The sequence below is a fragment of the Erinaceus europaeus genome, chromosome 19 (assembly GCF_950295315.1).
Source record: "Erinaceus europaeus chromosome 19, mEriEur2.1, whole genome shotgun sequence".
Lineage (NCBI taxonomy): Eukaryota > Metazoa > Chordata > Mammalia > Eulipotyphla > Erinaceidae > Erinaceus > Erinaceus europaeus.
The window spans coordinates 27,565,099-27,587,521 of record NC_080180.1 but is presented as its reverse complement, the minus strand read 5'-3'; the positions used below and the strand labels follow the sequence as shown (position 1 = coordinate 27,587,521).

General features: G+C 41.0%; 1 protein-coding gene, 1 long non-coding RNA gene and 1 other non-coding gene across 3 annotated transcripts; 1 reads left to right on the top strand and 2 right to left on the bottom strand.

Annotated features, from left to right (window-relative positions):
* The first annotated feature begins 223 nt into the window (after positions 1-223).
* LOC132534624 (uncharacterized) lies at positions 224-21,585 on the top strand. The gene is made up of 3 exons (XR_009546344.1): positions 224-735; positions 18,109-18,272; positions 21,092-21,585. It is a non-coding gene; the product is annotated as an uncharacterized LOC132534624 (long non-coding RNA).
* Positions 14,705-15,098, bottom strand: LOC103125442 (protein C10-like). Its single transcript, XM_060179204.1, has one exon. The coding sequence runs from the start codon at positions 15,059-15,061 to the stop codon at positions 14,705-14,707; it is 357 nt and encodes a 118-aa protein (XP_060035187.1). The 5' UTR covers positions 15,062-15,098.
* On the bottom strand, positions 15,281-15,342 carry LOC132534789 (U7 small nuclear RNA). Its single transcript, XR_009546490.1, has one exon. It is a non-coding gene; the product is annotated as a U7 small nuclear RNA (small nuclear RNA).
* Positions 21,586-22,423: the final 838 nt, after the last annotated feature.

Below are 22,423 nucleotides of genomic sequence, written 5' to 3'. Positions count from 1 at the left end.
TAACAGCAGCCCAACTATCCCTTGCAGGGGCCCAGCCTCCCTCCCCACTATGCCGCCCTGCTCCCTGTGCCCACCCACTTCCAGGCTCAGGGCCAGACCTCCCCCACGCAACCTAGCTGGGCTAAAGCAAACACATAGGCGGTATCCACGACCTCCTGGGCTCCCAGCAAGCCCTGCGCGCCGCCCTGCACACCACTGCGCATGTGTGGTGCCCCACTGGCACTACGCATGCTCACTACCCCCTCTCCCGCTGGCGCCCTGAGGGATTTAAATAATCCTCAAATCCGTTACTCCACCTACCTGGCTGTTCTGTGGCCAAAGATGGTTGAGATAGTGAGAACCTTGCTTCAGGGGGAGAACTGAGTGGAGAATTGACAAACCACCATGGCAAGCAACATCCTCACTGATAGTTTGCAACCTACACATCACATTTGCTGATTTGCTGGTAGAGCAATACTCTTCTACTCTTCCAGTGAAAATTCTCAAGCTCATTGGAGTTGTGAAATGTGCATGTATATCATCACACATATATCCCACTGGCCAATACAGGAAAAGATCAGAAAGCTCCCCCTTAGAGGTTTCGGGATTTCAGAATTTGCAAAAGAAGACTTGCTTTTTTTTTTTTTTGAGGCTCCAACAGAAGAAGAAATCAATCGGTGTTTTCAGAAATTTCCTCTTCACAGAAGATGAAATTGTCCCAAAAGCAAGTTGTCACGTGATATCTTCAAAGCACAGGTAGAGTTGCTCCAACTAGCATACTCCCTCTCCCCTCCTTCCCCTCCATCCTCTCCTCTTCTTCCCCCTTCTCCTCCTCTTCCCCCCCTCTTGTCCCCTCCCCCCTCCTCCCCCTTTCCTCCGTCCTCCCTCTTCCTACTTTCCCATCTTCTTCCCCTCCTCCCCTTCCTCTTGAGCCTTGGTATTCTCTTCCTCCTTAGAGGGTTTTACTATAAACGTCTAGTGCTGTCCATTTCAGGGCAACGCTGTATGTCTCTTTTCCTGATAACCTTTGAATGAGAGGGGCGGGTATCTAGGGCAGGGCAGACTGCCACATTTACCCTGAAGAAAGCTGTCAAATACGGCCCAATTCTGGCCCATATGAGATGGAATAATGACTTCTTTGAGTCAGAGACTTGATGTAGATCAGCAGTCATAGGGGCAGTGATGGACATGGGTCAAGAAAGAGCTTTCCTGGGTGGCATGTTGTTTTGAGTCTGCATCAACTGCCATGTAGGGTGACAATTAGTCCTCCCTGGAGGCTGGGAAAATCAGACTGTGAGGAGGAAGTGTGGTTTCTGTGCATTGGTGTTGTTGTCAAAGGCTGATGTAGAATTACCTCTTTTGTCCATCTGTTTATTTCACTTTGTTCATTTATGGGCGGATTCTTCTGTTGACTCACTTACTTAGTTTATTATAGCACTGCCTACATTTAGCACATATTTAGAATTGTCTTCATTGATTTTCATTTTAAATATTTCCAAGTAGATCTGATATTTTGATTTTATGTGAGGGCATTTTGATCTTTTAACTGATGGAATAGATTTATTTTGCATTGACATTTTGTAATCTCTTCATATAGTTCCATTATTTTGATTTTTTGAGTGTAAATGTTGCTGGAGCTCGGTGCCTGCACCATGAATACACAGTTCCTGGAAGCTTTTTTTTCCCCTTTTGTTGTCCTGTTTGTTTTTTTTACATTGTTGCAGTTATTATTATTTTTGTTATTGTTATTGATGTCATCATTGTTGGATAGGACAGAGAGAAATGGAGAGAGGAGGGGAGGGCAGAGAGGGGGAGAGAAAGACAGACATTGCTTCACTGCTTGTGAAGTGACGCTCTGCAGGTGGGGAGCCCGGGCTCAAAGAGAGGGGTCTGTTAGGGGTCTAGGCCTATCATGACTGTGGGAATCTAAGAATTTCCTGTCTAGGGCCCTAGATGATGGGGTAGCTTGATAGTGACCAAAAGGGCCATCATTAAAGTGTGCTGGTCTCTTGCTCTTATCCAGCTTTTATAGTTCTTACTTTAACTTACAGTGACTGAGGGGAGTGGAATAGGAAGAAGTGAGAAGGGTATCTAGGTCTAAGTAGAAAATATTTGAATAAGTACTTTATGGTGTCTTTGTTAAGTCTTTCTACTTGCTGCATTTATTGAGTCACCACAGACTATTGCACACTTTTATTTTAGGTGTATATTTCCCCAAACATGTGCACATGTGCCCTATCTCATGGGCCCTGGTCTATATTCTAGGTTCTGTACCTTTGTTAGGAAGTGTGCCACTCTAAATGGAATTAAGGAGTATTATGAATTAGGAAAGGTCTTACCCGGGTACTGGAACTGAAGGGTTGTTATCACAGGTCTGGCATCTCTGGAAACAGTCTGAAGTGAAACATGTCAAGGTGGCACTGGTTGAATTGATTTGGTTGAGATCAGTAGATGGAGCATCAAATGGTATGGAATAAGAGGAGTGTGAAGGAAAATAAGCAAAAACCCAGCGGTTCCAGGACTGGGAGAAATATGGGTTTTACAGAGAATGAGGAAGTTTTCTTGCTGTATTAGAGTTTAAGAAGGCAATAGATATTATTAATATAACCAAGTTATTTGGGAACTTGGTTTACTTTGAAAATTCCATGGCTAGAATTTACTGTATGATACAAGACCGTATCATGACATGTGTCATTTAATGCTTTTTACAAATGACTGTATCTTAGATAGTGACAGGACCAGTTGCTTTTGGTCTCCCTGGTCTAAGATTATAGATAATTTGTTATTAAAAAAAAAGTTATTAGAAATGCATTAACAATTTAAGTTCAGTGCTAGAATTCAGTTAATTTACTAATTTGAATCCTTAAATGCTTAGATGAAAGGAATATATACTCAAAAGTGAAATCTATGCATTTAAAAGCTTGAGATATTCAATCTATTTTTTCTCTCTCATATTGATTAAATAATGATTTATAAGACCATAAATTAATAGGAATATATATTATCAGCATTCCCACCACTAAGGTCTGTGGCCCTCCCCCCTTCCCCCTCCCCCCCTATAGTGGAGTTGAAAACCTCCCCCTCCCCCTTTCAGTTTTTTTATTTTGGTGCAATACTCTAAACTCAGGTCAAATGAGTTTGGAATATTGCACCAAAGTAAATTAAGATTTATATTCACAAATAGTGCTGGTTTAGGCTTCCTGTTTCTTGTAAATAATTCCCTTTTCTTTATGGTTATTTTTCATTTATTTATTTATTTTCTCTTTTGTTTCCCTTGTTTCATTGTTGTAGTTATTATTGTTGTTGTTGATGATGTCATCGTTGTTGGATAGGACAGAGAGAAATGGAGAGAGGAGGGGAAGACAGAGGGGGAGAGAAAGACAGACACCTGCAGACCTGCTTCGCTGGCTGTGAAGCAACTCCCCTGTAGGTGGGGAGCTGGAAGCTAGAACCGGGATTCTTAGGCCAGTCCTTGGGCTTTTTGCCACCTGCGCTTAACGGGATGCGCTACCACCTGACTCCCTCAATAATTCCCTTTTCATCCCCAATCAAAAGCTATTCTGTATTTCAGGAACAGTGGGAGGAACTGTGATTAGGCCTATCCAGAGATAGGAAATGTGTATCCCATTTGGATATTTTTCCTTTTTTTTTTTTTAAGAAAGGATTAATTAACAAAACCATAAGGTAGGAGGGGTACAACTCCACACAATTCCCACCACCCAATCTCCATAACCCACCCCCTCCCCTGATAGCTTTCCCATTCTCTATCCCTCTGGGAGCATGGACCCAGTGTCATTGAGGGTTGCAGAAGGTAGAAGGTCTGGCTTCTGTAATTGCTTCCCCGCTGAACATGGGCATTGACTGGTCGGTCCATACTCCCAGTCTGCCTCTCTCTTTCCCTAGTAGGGTGTGTCTCTGGGGAAGCTGAGCTCCAGGACATATTGGTGGGGTCTTCAATCCAGGGAAGCCTGGCCAGCATCCTGGTGGCATCTGGAACCTGGTGATTGAAAAGAGAGTTAACAGATGAAGCCAAACAAATTGTTGAGCAATCATGAACCCAAAGCTTGGAATAGTGGAGAGGAAGTGTTAGGGAGGTACTCACTGCAAACTCTAGTGTACTTCTGCTTTCAGGTATATATTTTGCAGTAGTTTATGGATACGTGTGAACATAAGCTCTCTCTCACAGAAACTGGTGTATATCTAGGTTATGGGACTTTGTTAGAAAGTGAACCACCTGAGATGAAATTAGAGTGTACTATAAAAGGAAAGGTCTCACCCGAGTAATGAAGCTGAAGGGTTGTCATTCCACTCGTGAAGTCTCTGGACACAGTCTGAGGTGAAGCATGTTGAGGTGGCGATCGTTGCGTTGGTTAGGTTGTGATCGGCGGATGTAATATTATTTGGTATGGATTGGGAGACGCATACGGGAAAGTGGGCCCTATCCAAGGGTTCCAGGACTGGGGGAAGTAGGGGCTCTATAGTGGAGATGTGAGGTTCCTGCTGTCTTAGGGTTCAAAAAGACAATCGATAGTTAATGTTATCATCACATTATTTGGTAGGATATTTTTCCTTTTAGAGTTTAAACTTAGCTATATACTTTATATAAGGTATATTTTGTTCAAGTGTAAGACTTTGTCTATATTCTTGTCTCTGCTGGTAGTATCAGCCCAAGTGTAGAAGCTGGCAAAACACAAACATACAAACACAAAAAGAACAACTATAGATTCCTGCTGCTGTAGTATTTACAGATCCTTTAGATCTTACTAGTTCATTTTTATTCTGATTTGCCTTTTCCATTCCCACTGTCTCCTCTTCCACTGTCTGTGCTTCAATTAAAGTAATATCTTATAGGTGAGAACAGCATCCTTCTAACTGGCTGTCTCCCAATTATTGCCATAGCATTAGTTCTCTAAGTGCTAATCTGTTATGATAATTCATTTTTTAAACACACTGTTTACAATCTAGTACTTCATTAAAGAAACTAAATTGTCTTGGTTTTGTGGTTTATTGCAAGCAGTTCCTCTTCACACTTTTATTTCTGCAATATCAGAATAGTTGCAGTTCCTTAACCAGGCCTCTATTACTGTGCACATACCATATTTTCCTGTAATATCATTAAAGACTACTGCACTTTCTATATTTGTGTTTCTCATACTTATATCAGAAATTTAAGTTTGTCTGTTACACCTTTTTTAATTAGTGATTTAATATTGGTTTACAAAATTATAAGGTAGCAATTCCACAGTTTCCACCACCGGAGTTCTGTGTCCTCATTCCCTCCACCAGAAACTGCAGTAATTCTCCCAAAGTCACTGATATAGATCTATCATATATATATATATATATATATATATATATATATATATATATATATATATATATATATCAATAGTCCTTTCTTGACTTCCTTTCTAAATTGTTCCTACACCTATTACATCTAGGTTTCTTTCCTTTTCCTCTTCTCTCTCGGATAAGAGAAAGAGTACCTGGTTTTTTCTGGTGCCTTCCAAATTTGGAAAAGCACAGTTTCTACAAAAGGTAAACCAATGTTAAATCATCATAATCATTCAAAGTTCATAGTTTACCTTAAGATCCACTTGGTTTGTATATTCTATTTATTTGAACAAAAGTATAATGATATATCACTATGAACATTAAACATTTTGCTTCCCTAAAATTCCACCTTTATTAATATTTCTAAAAAAATTTATTTGTTATTGGATAGAGACAGAGAAACATTGAAAGTGGAGGGGGAGATAGAGAGGGAAAGAGACAAAGACACTTGCAGCTCTACTTCACCACTTGTGAAGCTTTGTCCCCTTCAGGTGGGGACCAGGGGCTTGAACCAGGTGTATCACTACCTGGCCCCTCTACCCTGAGATTCTCTGTGGTCCACCTATTCATTTCATTTCTTCTTGGATGACTTTTTTTTTTTTTTTTAGACTGAAGGAAGATCAGGTTGATGCGTTATGTAAACTTTCCAGAATGGGTTTTTTTTTTTTTTTCAAAAGGCATGTAAGTGTAGAGATTATTATTCACAGGGGCCAGACAGTGTTATAGTGTGCAAGAACCTGGATTCAAGCCCCTGGTCCCCACCTGCAGGGGAGAAGCAAGGCTGCAGGTGTCTCTGTCTCTTCCTCTCTCTATCTCTCCCTTCTGTCTTGATTTCTGGCTGTCTCTACATAATAAATATAATTAGAAAAAATGCATAAAAATGAAAGGGATTGATATAATTTATTGAAGAAATAATGTTTTAGTAATCAGTGAGGAGACTTCAACCCTAATGTTTCTAGCAACTAGATGATTGTGGAAAGACAGTATAAATACTCTATATCTCAGTTCTTTTGAATAATATAGGAATTAGAATCAGAATTAATAATGATTTTGTAATCTGAATTTATTTTACTTTGAGTTTTATTTTATTTTTTTCTGTTTGCCTTTTCTCTTTTTATTAGTGATCCAATATTAATTTATAAAATTACATGTCAACAAGGGTCCAATTTCACACCGTTCCAACCACCAAGAGTTCTGAATCCTTGATCCCTTCATGGTAGTCCACCATGGTTTTCTTAAGGTTGCAGACATGAGCAAACCATCATATCTACAACTATCTGTCTACATTTGTATGTAATTGTCCCCTTTTCTTTCCATGTCCAGTCTTCTCTTCCCCTCCAAGCCACACATAACCCTATTACTTCATCCAAATATCTCTCCCCTTTTTGTTCTCTTTCTCTGGGACCTGATGGAGCTGGAGTTCAGAGTCCTCTTATCTTCTTCCTCCTATCACTTCTTCCCCACTGGGAGTATGGATCAGAGTTGTTTTTGAGATGCAGAAGCTAGGATTTCTGGCTTCTGGAATTGCATCTCTGCTGGACTTGGGCGTTGGCAAGTTGATCCATACCCCCAGCCTGTCTCTCTTTCCTTAGTGGTGTAGATCCCTGGAGGTGTGAGATTCCAGGACACACTGGTGAAATTGTCTGCCCAGAAAAGTTAGGATGGAATCATGGTAGTATATCAAAGCAATTGTTTAAATCCTCTGTGTAGAGATACTGAAGTTGTTGTCCTAGTATAGGGCTTTTGAAAAGATGTTGTTAATGGAAAGAAACTAGTAAAAAAAAGTCTTGAGGATTGATTCCATATCAACATAAACCACTTTTTTTAGGTTTAAAAAAATCACCTCCATCACCCAATGGAAGAGGAGCATCAGAGATGGCCACCGGGAACTCAGGGATACCTACTTTAGTCTTAGACTGGACCACTGCCAACATGTGAAGCATGCCTTCTAAATAAGACCATGCTACTTAAGAAAATGAATCATTTCTTCTATCTCAAGTTCTTACTGCTTATCCACATAAGAAGTAAATCTTTTCCTTTGGTTTGCCTTTGGACATTTTCCCTATCTTTTAAATATATTATGCAAATGTATCTTTTTTTCTTTTAAAAGAGGGGTACAATTACATATAATTCCCATCACCAGAACTCCTTATCTAATTCCATCCCTTGAAAGCTTTCCTGTTCTTTGTCCCTCTGGGAGTATGGACCCAGGATCATTATACAAGGGTGGTAGGTCTGGCTTCTGTAATTGCTTCCCTACTAAACATGGGCATTGACAAGTTGATCCATTGTCCCATCCAGTCTCTCTCTTTCCCTAGTGGGGTAGGGATCCAGGGATCTAGGGAGGTGGGGCTCTAGGACACATTGGTGGGGTCATCTGCTCAGGGAAGTTTGGTTGGCATCATGATAGTGTTTGGAAACTGGTGGCTGAGGAAAGAGTTAAGATATAAGGGAGAAAAAATTGTTGACTAATAATGAACCTAAAGGCAAGAATATTGCAGATGAAGATTTGGGGGTCTCTTGTTTTGGAAAAAGCTAGTAGGTCTATTTTAAGTATATTTGAAGGGGCCCATGACCTTACTAGTTTTTGTTTGAGTTTGAAATCTAACATGCAGATGACCTAAGTTATTGTCTGGGGATATAGTGTCATAGTTGGAAAAAAGGACTAGAAAGCTGGCTCAGGGAAGAGAGTAGCCCCCAAATATGGGAAAGGTGTATAAATATTGTTAACTGGTGGTCTGGGAGGAGGCGCAGTAATAAAGCTTTGGAAGCTCAAGCTTGAGGTCCTGAGATTCATCCCTGGCTGCACATGTACCAGAGTGATGTCTGGTTCTTTCTCTCTCATCCTATCTTTCTCATAAATAGATAAAATCTAAAAAAAAAAACAAACAAAAAAAAACCCTATAACCCCTATAGATTTGATTTGAGGCCCATTGTCAGCACAGGAGCCTACATAACCTCTGCATCCCTGTAGGTCTGGTCTGGTATTCTGTGGTCTCGACTAGGAACATTCCAGGGTACACTGATTTCAGGACCCATCATCCTCAGGTGACAGGTAGAATATGGTATCCAACCTCTATCTGGAGAATGGAACATTCCCTACCCTTGTTTATTCACTGTTATTTATTTTCGGAGGCTCCAGCTGGCCAGGCTAGCTTCACGGGCGGGTAACAGAGATGACCAGAGACACATGGCTAGGCAGGGAAGCTGTATTTCTTTATTCAGGAATAACGATTCATAAACTAACCCAAACTAATCACCAAACAGAACTCTCCTGCCTCCTCTCGAACTCTATCCCTCTGGAACTCTGTCGGGGTTCCTTCCTGGGGCGGGGACAAGCAGGCCGCCAAACTAGCAGGACTAAACCACAATCAACTAGAGATGGGGGGGAAGGGGGCCAAACCACTATGAAGAATACCAACAATTCACATTGAGGGCAAGGTCCTATGGGGATCTATAAAGGTATCTATTGTGTTGTTCCTGATGGAGATGAACAGTGACATTGGTGAGAAGGATCTGTTAGAGGTCTAGGCCCACCATGTCTGTGTGGGAATCCCAGGACTTCTGACCAAGGCCCAAGGTGATGGCATAGCCAGATAGTGACTAAAGAGTTATCATTAAAGTATGCCTGTCTCTTGCCATTATTCAGCATTTGTAGTCTTTATTTATTTATGTATTTATTTATTAACTTATTTATTTATATAGTAGACACACAGAAATCAAGAGGGAAGGGGGTGATAGAAAGACACCTGCAACACTGCTTCACCACTTGCCAAACTTTTCCACTGCAGGTGGGGACCAAGGGCTAGAACCCAGGTGCTTGCACATTGTAATATGTGTGTTCAACCAGGTGCGCCACCACTCAGCCCTGTAGTCCTTATTTTCGTATGACAAGGTTAGCTTTGTAGTGATTTCGGGACATGTAATACGAGATAGGTGAGGAGGATATCTAGGTCTGAGTAGAAACTATTTCATTAGGTATATATGGTGTCTTTTTTTTTTTTGACAATGTATTCTATTATTTTTATTTATTTTTTACTTAAGAAAGGATAAATTAACAAAACCATAGGGTAGAAGGGGTACAACTCCACACAGTTCCCACCACCCAATCTCCATATCCCATCCCCTCCCCTGATAGCTTTCCCATTCTCTATCCCTCTGGGAGCATGGACCCAGGGTCGTGGGTTGCAGAAGGTGGAAGATCTAGCTTCTGTAATTGCTTCCCCGCTGAACATTGAAATTGACTGGTTGGTCCATATGCCCAGTCTGCCTCTCTCTTTCCCTAGTAGGGTGGATCTCTTGCGAAGCGGAGCTCCAGGACACATTGGTGGGGTCTTCAGTCCAGGGAAGTCTAGTCGGCATCCTGATGGCATCTGGAACCTGGAGGCTGAAAAGAGAGTTAACATACAAAGCCAAACAAATTGTTGAGTAATCATGGACCCAAAGGTTGGAAGAGTGGAGAGGAAGTGTTGGGGGGGGGAACTCACTTCAAACTCTAGTGCACTTCTGATTTCAGGTATATATTTTGCACTTGTTTATGGATACGTGTGACCATATGCTCTCTCTCACAGAAACCGGTGTATATCTAGGTTTTGGGACTTTGTTAGAATTCCACCTGGGATGGAATTAGAGAATACTATGAAAGGAAAGTTCTCACCCGAGTAATGAAGCTGAAGGGTTGTCATTCCACACCTGAATTCTCTGGACACAGTTTGAGCTGCATGTTGAGGTGGCAATCATTGCGTTGATTAGGTTGTGATCGGCTGATGCAATATTATTTGATATGGATTGGGAAAGGCATGTGGGAAAGTGGGCCGTATCTTAAGGTTCCAGGACTGGGAGAAATATAGGCTCTATAGTGGAGATGTGAGGTTCATGCTGTCTTAGGATTCAAAGAAACAATGGATAGTTAATGTTATCATCACATTATTTGGTAATTGGGTTGACTTTGAAGACTTTTGTTAGGTTTTGCTGTATAGTACCCAGTAGCTTGTAAATAGCTGTACCACTGATTGCCACTGATCTACTTGGTCTAGGCTTTTGAGAGAGTCTGCATATCAGACACACAGCCTATATATTAAGAAGACTAAGTGTGTTTTAACAAATTTGAGACATACAATTAATTTTTCCCCTCTCATATTAATTAACTAGTGATTTATATGACTGCACTTTACTAGGAGCCTACATAAACACCATTCCCACCACCAAATGGCTGCGTCCCATCCAACCCACCCCCCACAGGCCCAGGAAGCTGCATGTCTACCCCTCACCACAGGGTTTTTATTTTGGTGTCCTACTTTCAATTTAGTCAGATCCTGCTTTTAGTTTCCCTTTCAGATCTTCTTACTCAACTTCTGTTGATGAGTGGGATCATCCCGTACTCATCTTTATCTTTCTGACTTAGCTCACTTAACATAATTCCTTCTAGCTCTGTCCAAGATGGGTCAGAGAAGGTGGGTTCATTGTTCTTGATAGCTGCATAATATTCCATTGTGTATATATACCACAGCTTTCTCAGCCACTCATCTGTTGTTGGGCACCTGGGTTGCTTTCAGGTTTTAGCTATTATGAATTGTGCTGCTATGAACATAGGAGTACAGACCTCTTTTTGGTTGGGTGTTATGGAGTCCTTGGTGTATAACCCCAGGAGAGGAATTACTGGATCTTATGGAAGGTCCATGTCTAGCCTTGTTAGAGTTTTCCAGACTGCTCTCCACAGAGACTGTACCTATTTACATTCCCACCAGCAATGCAAAAGGGCTCCTCTGTCCCCACATCCTCTCCAGCATTTGTTGCTGCTGTCCTTTTTGATGTATGCCATTCTTACAGGAGTGAGATGGTATCTCATTGTTGTCTTAATTTGCATTTCTCTGACAATTAGTGACCTAGAGCAGTTTTTCATACGTTTGTTAGCCTTTTGGATCTCCTCTGAAGTGAATGTCTTGTTGATATCCTCTGCCCATTTTTGGACGGGGTCATTTGCTTTTCTGTTGCTATGTTTGCTGAGCTCTTTATATATTTTGGTGATTAGTCTCTTGTCTGATGTATGGCATGTGAAGATCTTCTTCCATTCTGTGAGGGGTCTCTTTGTTTAATAGTTTCTTTGTGCACAAGCTTTTCAATTTGATGTAGTCCCATTGGTTTGTTTCTGCTTTAGTCTTTCTTGTGATTGGGTTTTTTTCTTCAAAGATGTCCTTGAGGTGTAGGTGGGAAAGTGTTTCACCAATGTTTTCCTCTAAGTATTTGATTGTTTCTGGTCTAACATCCAGGTCTTTGATCCATTTGGAGTTGATTTTTGTTTCTGGTGAGACAAGGTGGTTTAATTTCATTCTTCTGCATGTTTCAGCCCAGTTATCCCAGCACCATTTATTGAAGAGAGCCTCCTTCTTCCATTTAATGCTTTGGGCCCCCTTATCAAAGATTAGATGTCCATGGGTGTGAGGATTTATTTCTGGGCTTTCAATTCTGTTCCACTGGTCTGTGTGCCTATTTTTGTTCCAGTACCATGCTGTTTTGATGATGATGGCATTAATATATAGTTTGAGATCTTGGAGTGTGATGCCTCCATTTCTGTTTCTTTTCTTCAAGATGGCTTTAGAGATTCTAGGTGTTTTCAGGTTCCCGATAAATGATTGTAGTGTTCGTTCTATTCTCTTAAAGAAGCTTGGTGGAACTTTGATAGGTATTGCATTAAATTTGTATATGGCTCTGGGGAGAATATTCATTTTGATGATATTTATTCTTCCAATCCATGAGCATGGGATGTCTTTCAATTTCTTGGTATCAGTTTCTATTTCCTTGCGTAGCGACTCATAGTTTTCAGTATACAAGTCTTTCATTTCTTTGGTCAGCTTTATTCCTAGGTATTTGATTGATTTTGCTGAAACAGTAAATGGGAGCGATTTCTGGATGTCTTCTTCTTCAGATTTAGTGTTTGCATAAAGAAATGCCACTGATTTTTGTACATTGATTTTGTAGCCTGACACCTTGCTATATTGCCTAATAACAATGAAAGATACCCTAAGAGTTAATTCTGGTCAACCTAAAAGAGGGGGGGGGAGAGATACACCTTTATATAATATTAATCATAAAATAGAACAGGGTAAAAAACCTGTACCAGATTTCCTTAAGACTCCTGAGCAGAGGCAGCTGATTAAGAAAGTAAAAAAAAAAAAAAAAAAACCCAACTCAGAACTAGACAAGAATAGCAGGAATAGACAGTTATTGAAATCTGCTATCCACTGTATATTCTAGGGGTAGCTAGAGGAGAAAGGGAAGTAGAGCAGAGATACACGCAGAGAGAGTCCACTCTGAGTCAGATTTCTTCCCCCAAATCACAAACGTGTATCAGTGAATTCAGAAAGCTGAAGGAGGATGGAAGAAAGGATGACATGAATGAGAAAAAGAACAAAAAAGAGAGAGAGAAAAAAGAAAAAGGTATAAAAGAACAGTAATAAAAGAGGAGTGAAAGGAAAGATTTTTATTTATTTATTTATTATTTAATTAGCTATGCGGGGGTTGGAGGGAGAGAATGGGTAGGTGCGGTATGTAGAGTGAAACAAGTTATTTTAGGAGTGAATAAGACACTGAGTCCCCTCGCAATGGAAAATACACTAAGAGTTAATTCTGGTCAACCTGAAGGAGAGGGGGAAAGGGACACATGTTTATCTTGTATTGATAATAAAATAGAACAGAGTAAAAAATCTGTCCTGTCTTCAGCTTGGATGGCTCCAGATTGCCTCAGGCCCCCTGAGGAGAGGCAGCTGATTGGCTACTTAGAAAGAAAAAAGGCCAAAGGTTTCAGAAGGGAATAGAATTAGAATGAATGACACCCCCTGGTGGGACAGGAATCTTGGTAAAGAAAGAAGCTCAGCAGGGGAGTCTGCTAGGAGTTGATTTCTGGCCCCCAGGGACTGGTTATGGGGGAGGATGGGTGAGGAGGTGCGCTTCGGGAATAATAATTAAAAAAATTTTTTTCCCTTTCTTTTTACTCTAGTTTCTAACCCAAATTGAGTTATAGTCATCTCCTTGGTGTCACTGCTAGGATCCCGTATTGATTGTCCTACTAATGGCAAAAAATCCTACTGTTTCCAGTAGATATAGTTGGAGGTCAAGCCACTAGCAGCTTCTCATTCCACCATCTTCCGGAATCCCCCACAGATGGTGTCTTTTTAGGACTTTCTGCTTGCTTGGTACATTTATTGACTCACTGAAAACTACTGTGCACTTTTGCTTTAACATATATGTTTTACTGTAAGTTATGGATACATGTACTTATGCCCTATCTCATGGGCCCTGGTCTATATCTAGGTTTTGAGGTTTGTTAAGAAGTGTACCACCTGAACAGGAATTAAGGAGTCCCGTGAGCTAGGAAAGGTCTCAACAGAGTAAGAAAGCTGAAGAATTAACATTCCTAGCCGTATGTCTCTGGAGGCAGTCCAAAGTGAAACATGCCAACGTGGTGCTGGTTGCATTGATTAGTTGGGGTCAGCAGGTGCAGTATCAGTTGGTATTAATTGGGAGAAGCATACCAGAAAGTGAGCCCGACCCTAGAGATTTCAGGACTGAGAGAATTATGGGCTTTATAGAGAAAGGGGAAGGTTCCTGCTCTCTTAAGGTTTAAGAAGGCAATACATAGTTACAGCTATAATCAGATCATTTGGAAACTGGGCTAACTTTGAAAATCTCATTGTTAGCATTTTCTGTAGCATACAAGACCTCACCATAATATATGTCCTATTATGCTATACACATTATATTTGTATCTTATAAAGGAACACCACTGGTTGCTTCTGTTCTCCCTGAGCTTTTAGGAGATTTCATATTTCAAAGAACAAGTCATTGTTAGAAATGTATTAACAATTTGAACCTACTGTTAAAATTCAATCTGATTGCCAATTTGCAGTCTTAAGCTTCGATTGATAGAACATATGCTCAGAGCTATGGTCTATGCAACAAAAAGTTTGAGACATTCAATCCATTTTTCCCCACTCATATAAATTCAGTAGTGGTTTAAGGTTAATAGTGGTTTATAATAGTTAAAGTGGTTTATAAGTTATTAAAGTGGTTTATAAGTTAATAGGAGTGAATATTAACACCATTCCCACTCCTCCCCCCACCCTCCGTGAAGCTGAACATCTACCTCACCCTCCACTCAGAGATTTTTACTTTGGTGTCACATTCCAAATGCAGTCAGATTTGGCTTTTAGTTTCCCTTTCTCAACTTCTTTTTATGAGTGGGATCATCCCATACTTGTCTTTGTCTTTCTAACTTATCTCACTTAACATCTAGTTCTCTCCAAAATGGGTCAGAGAAGGTGGTTTTTTTTTCTTTCCAAGTCACAGACAAGGTTATTATCCTCAGTCTTCCCTGGGTTGGGGAGGGGGGAGGCTAACCCTCAGGAGGCAGCCATGCTGCCTCCAGTGTCACCATGGGTGGCAGGAACAGAGCCTTCAGGCTGGCAATCTCAGGGTCCTGGGCTTCATAGGACTTGACCAAGTGGGAAAACTTCAGGACACCTTCCCTGTTGCAGCTGAAGCCATAGGCTTTGATAACCTCCTGCTGAATCTGCGTGGCCACCAGCAGCACGAACTGCAGCATCTTGCCTATGTCATTGCACAAGTTGCCCCAGGCCTCATCCATTTGTACGGCATTCTCTGGGGCTAAAAATGCCTGGATCACCTTGGCCAGGACCACCTTGGCCTGCTTGGCATTCATGGTCACTGGCTGCGATGAGGCAGATGCCATGGGGCCATGAAAACTACACGTGCAGCGGGAGCAAAGAGAGGCTAGCTCAGAAGAGGACCATGCAGGGAGATGGAGGCAGAAAGGGAATGGCTGTCCTCAAGCCAGTAGCCACCCACTGGCACAATATACCCACCCTGAAACCTAGAGCCGGACACACAACACTGGGAAAGAGACTGCATGAGATACAGTAATCCATTGTTAAGTAAAACGTGCCTGGGGAGGGGGATTCTGGTAGAGACAAGAAGACCTGCTAGACAAATTCTAAAAGAGATGTCACACTCCATTGTTCTTAATTGCTGCATAGTATTCTATTGTGTATATATACCACAGCTTTCTCAGCCATTCATTAGTTCTTGGGCATCTGGTTTGCTTCCAGGATTTAACAATTACTTATTGTGCTGCTATGAACATAGGTATACACCTATCTTTTTAGTTGGGTGTTAGAAGTCCTTAGGATATGTCCCTAGGAGAGAAATTACTGGGTCATATGGGAGGTCTGGTTATAACCTTGTGAGACTTATCCAGACTGCTCTCCACAAGGCTGGACCAATTTACATTCTCACCAGCAGTGTAGGAGGGTTCCTTTGTCCCCACAACATGTCCAGCAGTCCAGAATTTATTGCTGTTATCAGTTTTGATGTATGACATTCTCACAGGGGTGAGGTGGTATCTCAGTGTTGTCTTTTTTTGCATTTGTCTGGCAATCAGTGACCTGGTGCAATTTTTCATGTGTCCCTTAGCCTTTTGGATCTCTTCTGTACTGAATATTTTGTTCATATCCTCTGCCCATTTTGAATGGGGTCACTTGCTTTTTTGTTGCTAATTTTGGTGAGTGCTTTGTTTATTTTGGTTTTCGCTCTCTTGTCTGATAAATGGCATGTGATGATTTTCTTTTTTATTGTTTTTATTTTTATTTATATAAAAGAAACACAAATACCATAGGAAAAGAGGGGTAAACTCCATACAATTCCCACCACCAGAACTCTGTTGTTTAACATTGTTGTGGTTATTTATGTCATTGTTGGATAGGACAGAAAGAAATGGAAAGAGCAGGGGAAGACAGAGAGGGGTAGAGAAAGACACCTGCAGACCTGCTTCACCGATTGTTAAGCGACTCCCCTACAGGTGGGGAGCTGGGGGATCGAACTGGGATTCTTAAGCTGGTCCTTGCGCTTTGTGCCACGTGCACTTAACCCACTGCACCACCGCCTGATTCCTGCATTCCTATTCTTTAACACTCTAGGATTATGGACCCAGGGTCATTATGGGGTGCAGAAGGTGGAAGGTCTGGATTCTATAATTGCTTCCCTGCTGAACATGGGTGTTGGCAGGTCAATCCATACCCCCCAGCATGGCTCTCTCTTTCCCCAGTGGAGCAAGGCTCTGGGGAACTGGGCTCTAGGACACATTGGTGGGGTCGTCTGCCCAGGGAAGTCCAGTTGGCATCATGTTAGCATCTGGAACCTGGTGGCTGAAAAAAGAGTTAGCATATAAATCCAAACAAATTGTTGACTAATCATGAACCTAAAGGTTGGAATAGTTCAGATGAAGATTTGGGGGTCTCCATTTTGTAGATAGTAGACCGATTTTAGATATATTCCAAAGTGCCATGACTATACTATTTGTTCTTTTTTTCTTTCTTTCTTTCTTTTTTTTTTCTGAGACTGAAATCTGATATGAAGGTGGATCCAAGTTATTGTCTAGAGACATGATATCATGGCTGGAAAAAGGACCAGAAAGCTGAATCAAGGAACAGAGTAGTTCCTGAATATGGGAAAGGTATATAAATACTGTTGACTGTAAACCTCATCTATTGGATCTGGGGCCCATATTCAGCTTAGGACCTTTGTAACCTTTGCATCCATGTAGTTCTGAGCTCATATTCTGTGGTCATGATTAGGAATGTTCCAAGCTTCCCTAATTTTAGGACCCATCTTCCTCAGGTGGTAGAGTAGATTATCCAGCCTCACTTCAAAGGATGGAATATTCTATACCATTGTTGATCCACATTGAGGGCAAAATTCTGTGGAGGCCTACAAAGTGGTCTATTGTGTTGTTCCAAGTGGAGATGACCAGTGACAATGTAGAGAAGGATCCATTGGAGATCTAGGCCCATCATGTGTGTGTGGGAATCTCAGAACTCCCTGACTAGGGCCCCAGCTGATGGGGCTCCAGGACTGGGGGAATATAGGCTCTATAGAGGAAGTGGGAGGTTCCTGCTGTCTTAGGGTTTAATAAGGAAATAGATAGTTATTGTTGTAATCAAATTATTTGGCAGTTGGGTTCATTTTGCAGATCCCATTGTTAGGATTTGCTGTATCATACACAGCATCATGGTAATTTATGTCATTTGACATTATTTGTATATAGCTGTGTCTTATAGTGTAACACCACTGTTTGCTTCCTGTCTCCCTGGTCTAAGCTTTTGGGAGTGTCAACATTTCAAAGACTCAGCCTATGGTATGTTCTGAGAATTAAAGAGTTTTAGTAATTTAATCAATTTCCCCTTCTCATATTAATTAAATGATGAGTTATACAACTAAATGTTAATAGGAGTGTACATAAACACTATTCCCACCACCAAAAACTGTGTCCCATCCCATTCCACCACCCCCCCCAACTCTCCCATGTAACTGAACATCTACCCTCATCCTCTACCCAGAGATTTTTACTTTGGTGCCCTACTCAAACTCAGTCAGATTCTGTTCTGAGGTTCCCTTTCTGTTCTTCTTTCTCAATTTCTGTTTATGAGTGGGATCATCCCATACTCATCTTTGTCTGATTTAGCTCAAGTAACATGATTTCTTCTAGCTCCATCCAAGATGGGTCAGTGTTAGGAAGTACTCCAGCTCCATTGATTAACACTGTGGTCTATTTACATAATCACTGTTTTACCTGAGACCTGCCCTGTCCACAGGGCATTGGTTTAATCCCCACTTGTTCACACTCTTCGCTCCGCCCCCTCTCCTAGTCATACCTTACCACTTCCTTCTTGGGATGTATAAAAGAATCTTTTCTGATTAAACACACATTGTATTGCCTTCCAGCTTCACAAGTCCCTGAGTCTCTCTCCTGCGACGCTAGCCCAACATGAGTTCCTGATCCGTCTCCCACGCAGCAGCCTAGGTTGGCTCCAGTCGAGTTCTCTCCAACCCAGAGAGCACGTGCTCGGGAAGAAGCACCCTCAGGCTGTCCTGGCAGGTCAGAGAAGGTGGGTTCATTGTTCTTAATAAATACTTAATATTCCATTGTGTATATACACCACACCTTTCTCAGCCACTCATCTGCTGTTGGGCACCTGAGTTACTTCCAGGTTTTAGCTATTATGAATTGTCCTGCTATGAACATAGGTGTACACATTTATTTTTGCGGTGTTATGGAGTCCTTGGGGTATGTCCCCAGGAGAGGAATTACTGGATCTTATGGAAGGTCCATATCTAGCCTGGTGAGAGTTCTCCAGACTGCTCTCCACAGAGACTAGACCAATTTACATTCCTACCAGCAGTGCAGAAGTGTTCCTCTGTCTCCACAGCCTCTCCAGCATTTGTTGCTGCTGTCCTTTTTGAAGGATGCCATTCTCACAGGAGTGAGGTGGTATCTCAGTGTTATCTTTATTTGCATTTCTCTGATTATCAGTGACCTAGAGCAATTTTTCATGTGTTTGTTAGCCTTTTGGATCTCTTCTGTAGTGATTATTCTGTTCATATCCTCTGCCCATATTTGGATGGCATCATTTGCTTTTTTTGTTGGTGGGCTCTTTGTATATTTTGGTGATTAGTTTCTTATCTGATGTATGGCATGTGAATATCTTCTCCCATTTTTTGAGGGGTCTCTTTGTGTGATGGTTTCTTTGGCTGTGCAGAAGCTTTTCAATTTTATGTATTCCTATTGATTTGTTTTTGCTTTAGTCTTCCTTGCAATTGGGTTTGTATCATCAAAGATGTCCTTGAGGTTTAGGTGGGAAAGTGTTCCACTGATGTTTTACTCTAAGTATTTGATCATTTCTGGGCTAACATCCAGGTCTTGATACATTTGGATTGACTTTTGTTTCTGGCGAGACAAAGTGGTTCAGTTTCATTCTTCTGCATGTTTCAACCCAGTTTTCCCAGCACCATTTATTGAAGATAGCCTTCTTCCTCTATTTAATACTTTGGGGCCTCTTAACAAACATTAAATGGTCATAGGTGTGGGGGTTTAGTTCTGGGCTTTCAATTCTGTTCCACTGGTCTGTGTGCCTATTTTTATTCCAGTACCCAGTTGTTTTGAAGATGATGGCCTTATAATATAGTTTGAGATCTGGGAGTGTGATGCTTCCATGTCTGTTTCTTTTCCTCAGGATTGTTTTGGTGATTCTAGGTGTTTTTGATTCCAGATAAATGATTGTAATTTTTGTTCTATTTTCTTAAGGAAGCTTGTTGGAACTTTGATGGGCATCACATTAAATTTGTAGATGGCTCTGAGGATAATATTCATTTTGATGATATTATGTTTTCCAGTCCATGAGCATAGGATGTCTTTCCATTTCTTGGTTTCATTGATTAGTAACTCATAGTTTTCATTATACAAGTCTTTCACTTCTTTGGTCAGGTTTCTAGGTATTTATTTATTTTGCTGCAACAGTGAATGGGAGTGATTTCTGGATATCCTCTTCTTCCAACATAGTGTTTGCATAAAGAAATGCCACTGATTTTTGTACACTGATTTTGTGGCCTGACACCTTGCTATATTTCCTCATAATTTCCAGTAGCTTTTTGCTGGATTCTTTTGGTTTTTCTATGTACACTATCATATCATCTGCAAATAGTGAGGGCTTGAGTTCTTCCCTTCTAATCTGTATTCCTTTGATTTAGTTCTGTTGCCTGATTGCTATGGTGAAAACTTCCAATACTGTGTTGAAGAGTAATAGTAATAATATATAGCCCTGTCTAGTCCTCGTTCTGAGGGGGAATGCTTTCAGCATATAGGTTAGTGGGATCAATTTAAAGTCTTGGCCCTTCATGTCTGTGTGGGAATCCCAGGACTCCTTGACTAGGGCCCCATGTGATGGGTTGGCTTGGTAGTGACTAAAACGTCTGGGCTTTTGTCCTGGTTCATTACTCTAATATTTCTTCTTGGATTTTCCATTGTGTATGGTTTTATGAAGTCTCTTTCACTACTTTTCAATCCACTAATCACACTTGACTGGATTGACTTGTGTCTAAGTATGGTACTTAAAGAGTTCACAGTTGTGGAATTTAACAGTTGTTTCAATGTTATCTCAATCCTTGAAATGCAACACAGTGGCTGTTATCCCTCTTATGTTCTTTATCTTTCCTGTAGACTATGGCAGCCTTAAGGCTTTTTAACTATAAATAGATTTTTTGACTTAATTACTCACTTCTGATCAAAATATAAAACAGCGTGGGGGATAGATATCACAGTGGTTATACAAAGAGACTCACATTCCCCAAGGGTCCAAAGCTCTGGGCTCAATTTGGCTGTTTTGCCAGTAGCCAGAACCAAGCTGGGTAGCATTCATTGGCTTTGTGAGTTTCTAAATAAATCCCACTTGTACTCTGTGGATATTGAGTCAGTTATTTGCTATTTCTCCCAGTCTATTAAGAGAACAATTTGAAAGGCTCCCACTATACAGCCCCACATGTAGTCCACTGGGTGTAGATCATTTCCTCAGTTTCCTGGTCAGTTCTCTTTCTCCTCATCCCCCCACCCCCACCCCATGTCAGCACAGGGCCTCCCTGCTGTTGCTCCAGTCTCTAAGGGACAGTGGCAGTGGAGACTCCCCGTTTCATTTGGTGAGCCTTAGGTGGTCCTCTCCTCCATTTAGCAGTCTTTTTGTTGATAAAACTCTAATCAGATGCGGTGCCTCTATTGGCAAATTGTCAGAATGTTAGGAGCCACTGCTGAGTAGATATGGGTTTTTGCCCCAGAATTATCTCTTAGGCCCCTCTCTGTCCATGAACCATGTTTGTACTCACCCATGACTTGTTGGATTCCCAAAGTAATCCTAGTCTTGTCTTTTTGCATTCTCAGGTGATACTCTGCTATTGCTCGTTGACCAGGGTGCGTGAAATGCAGCTGCTGCTACTCTGTAGCCCTGCCTCTGGAAGTCTCTTGAGAACTTTTTTTAAGTGGGGCCTGGAAGTAAAATGGATAGAAGGAAATTTTTTAGTAGGCTTTCCTAGATCAACTCAAAGCAGATTGTGGAAACAGTGACCATCCTCCTTGTTCTCTCAATTTTCTTTCCACTACTGAAAATGCAGGTTATCACAAATTTTGCACACAATCAATCTTGAGAACATTATTGAGAACACTGTGGTGATAAGAATGACCAGTATTTTAAAACATAGCATTTCTTTTTTTCTGAAGGAATTATTTAGAAAAGAAGGTGAACAGCTTGAGTTACAGATGGTACCCTAATTTACTGTACTTGACAATCTCAAAATTAATTTACAAAATGTAAAATGTCATTTTTTATGTATTACATTAATTAGTAGAAGAAACTAAGGCACATAGAAATGTATTGCTTAAGGTTATGCAATGATGGCCATGGGGGCCAGGAACAAGTGATCATACTCTGAATTCTGTTCTCTTAACAGGCAAAACTGCTTTCTGTGACAGCATTCATGCAGAAGTGACTTCACATGCTGCTCAGAAAATAAACACAGAGATAATGCACTTAGTTGTGTTTAGTAGTTTGTTATTATTTGAATAGGTGAAGAGTGACCTTCTATGCTAAACTATCTTTTGCAGAAAATAAATGTTTTGCTCTGCAATCAGGGGAACATTCTTTATGTTGTTTGCCCAGCACTCTTTATTTCCTTTAGATAAGAACATGTGACATGAAACTGCTAAAATAGGAGTTTAGGAAGAGATACTACCTTCTTGTTCCTAAGCTGGGAAACATTTCCAATGAAGTTACTTTCAATTGTTTTCAGATGTCTCTATAATCTTGCAAAGCAGGTTTTTCTTTCGGCTTTTTTTGTTTGTTTGTTTTTCTTTTCTTTTTGTGCCACCAGGGTTATACTGAGGTAGTTACTACTGAGTAACAGTAACTTTTCCCTCTTTCTTCTCCTCCTCCTATTTTCACCCTGCAGCACTGCTCCACAACTTTTTTTTTCCAAGAATTTATTTATTTATTCATGAGAAAGGTAGGAGGAGAGACATAATGAACCAGCCATCACTCTGGTACATATGCTGCTGGGGATTGAACGCAGGACTTCATTCTCAAGAGCCCAATACTTTATCCACTGTGCCATCTCCCAGATCACTGTTCCACAACTCTTAAAACTTACAACCTTCAGGTGTGGACAAGAGCTTTAACCTAGAAACTAGGGCAACATAATCTGTACACTTTTCTGGGTA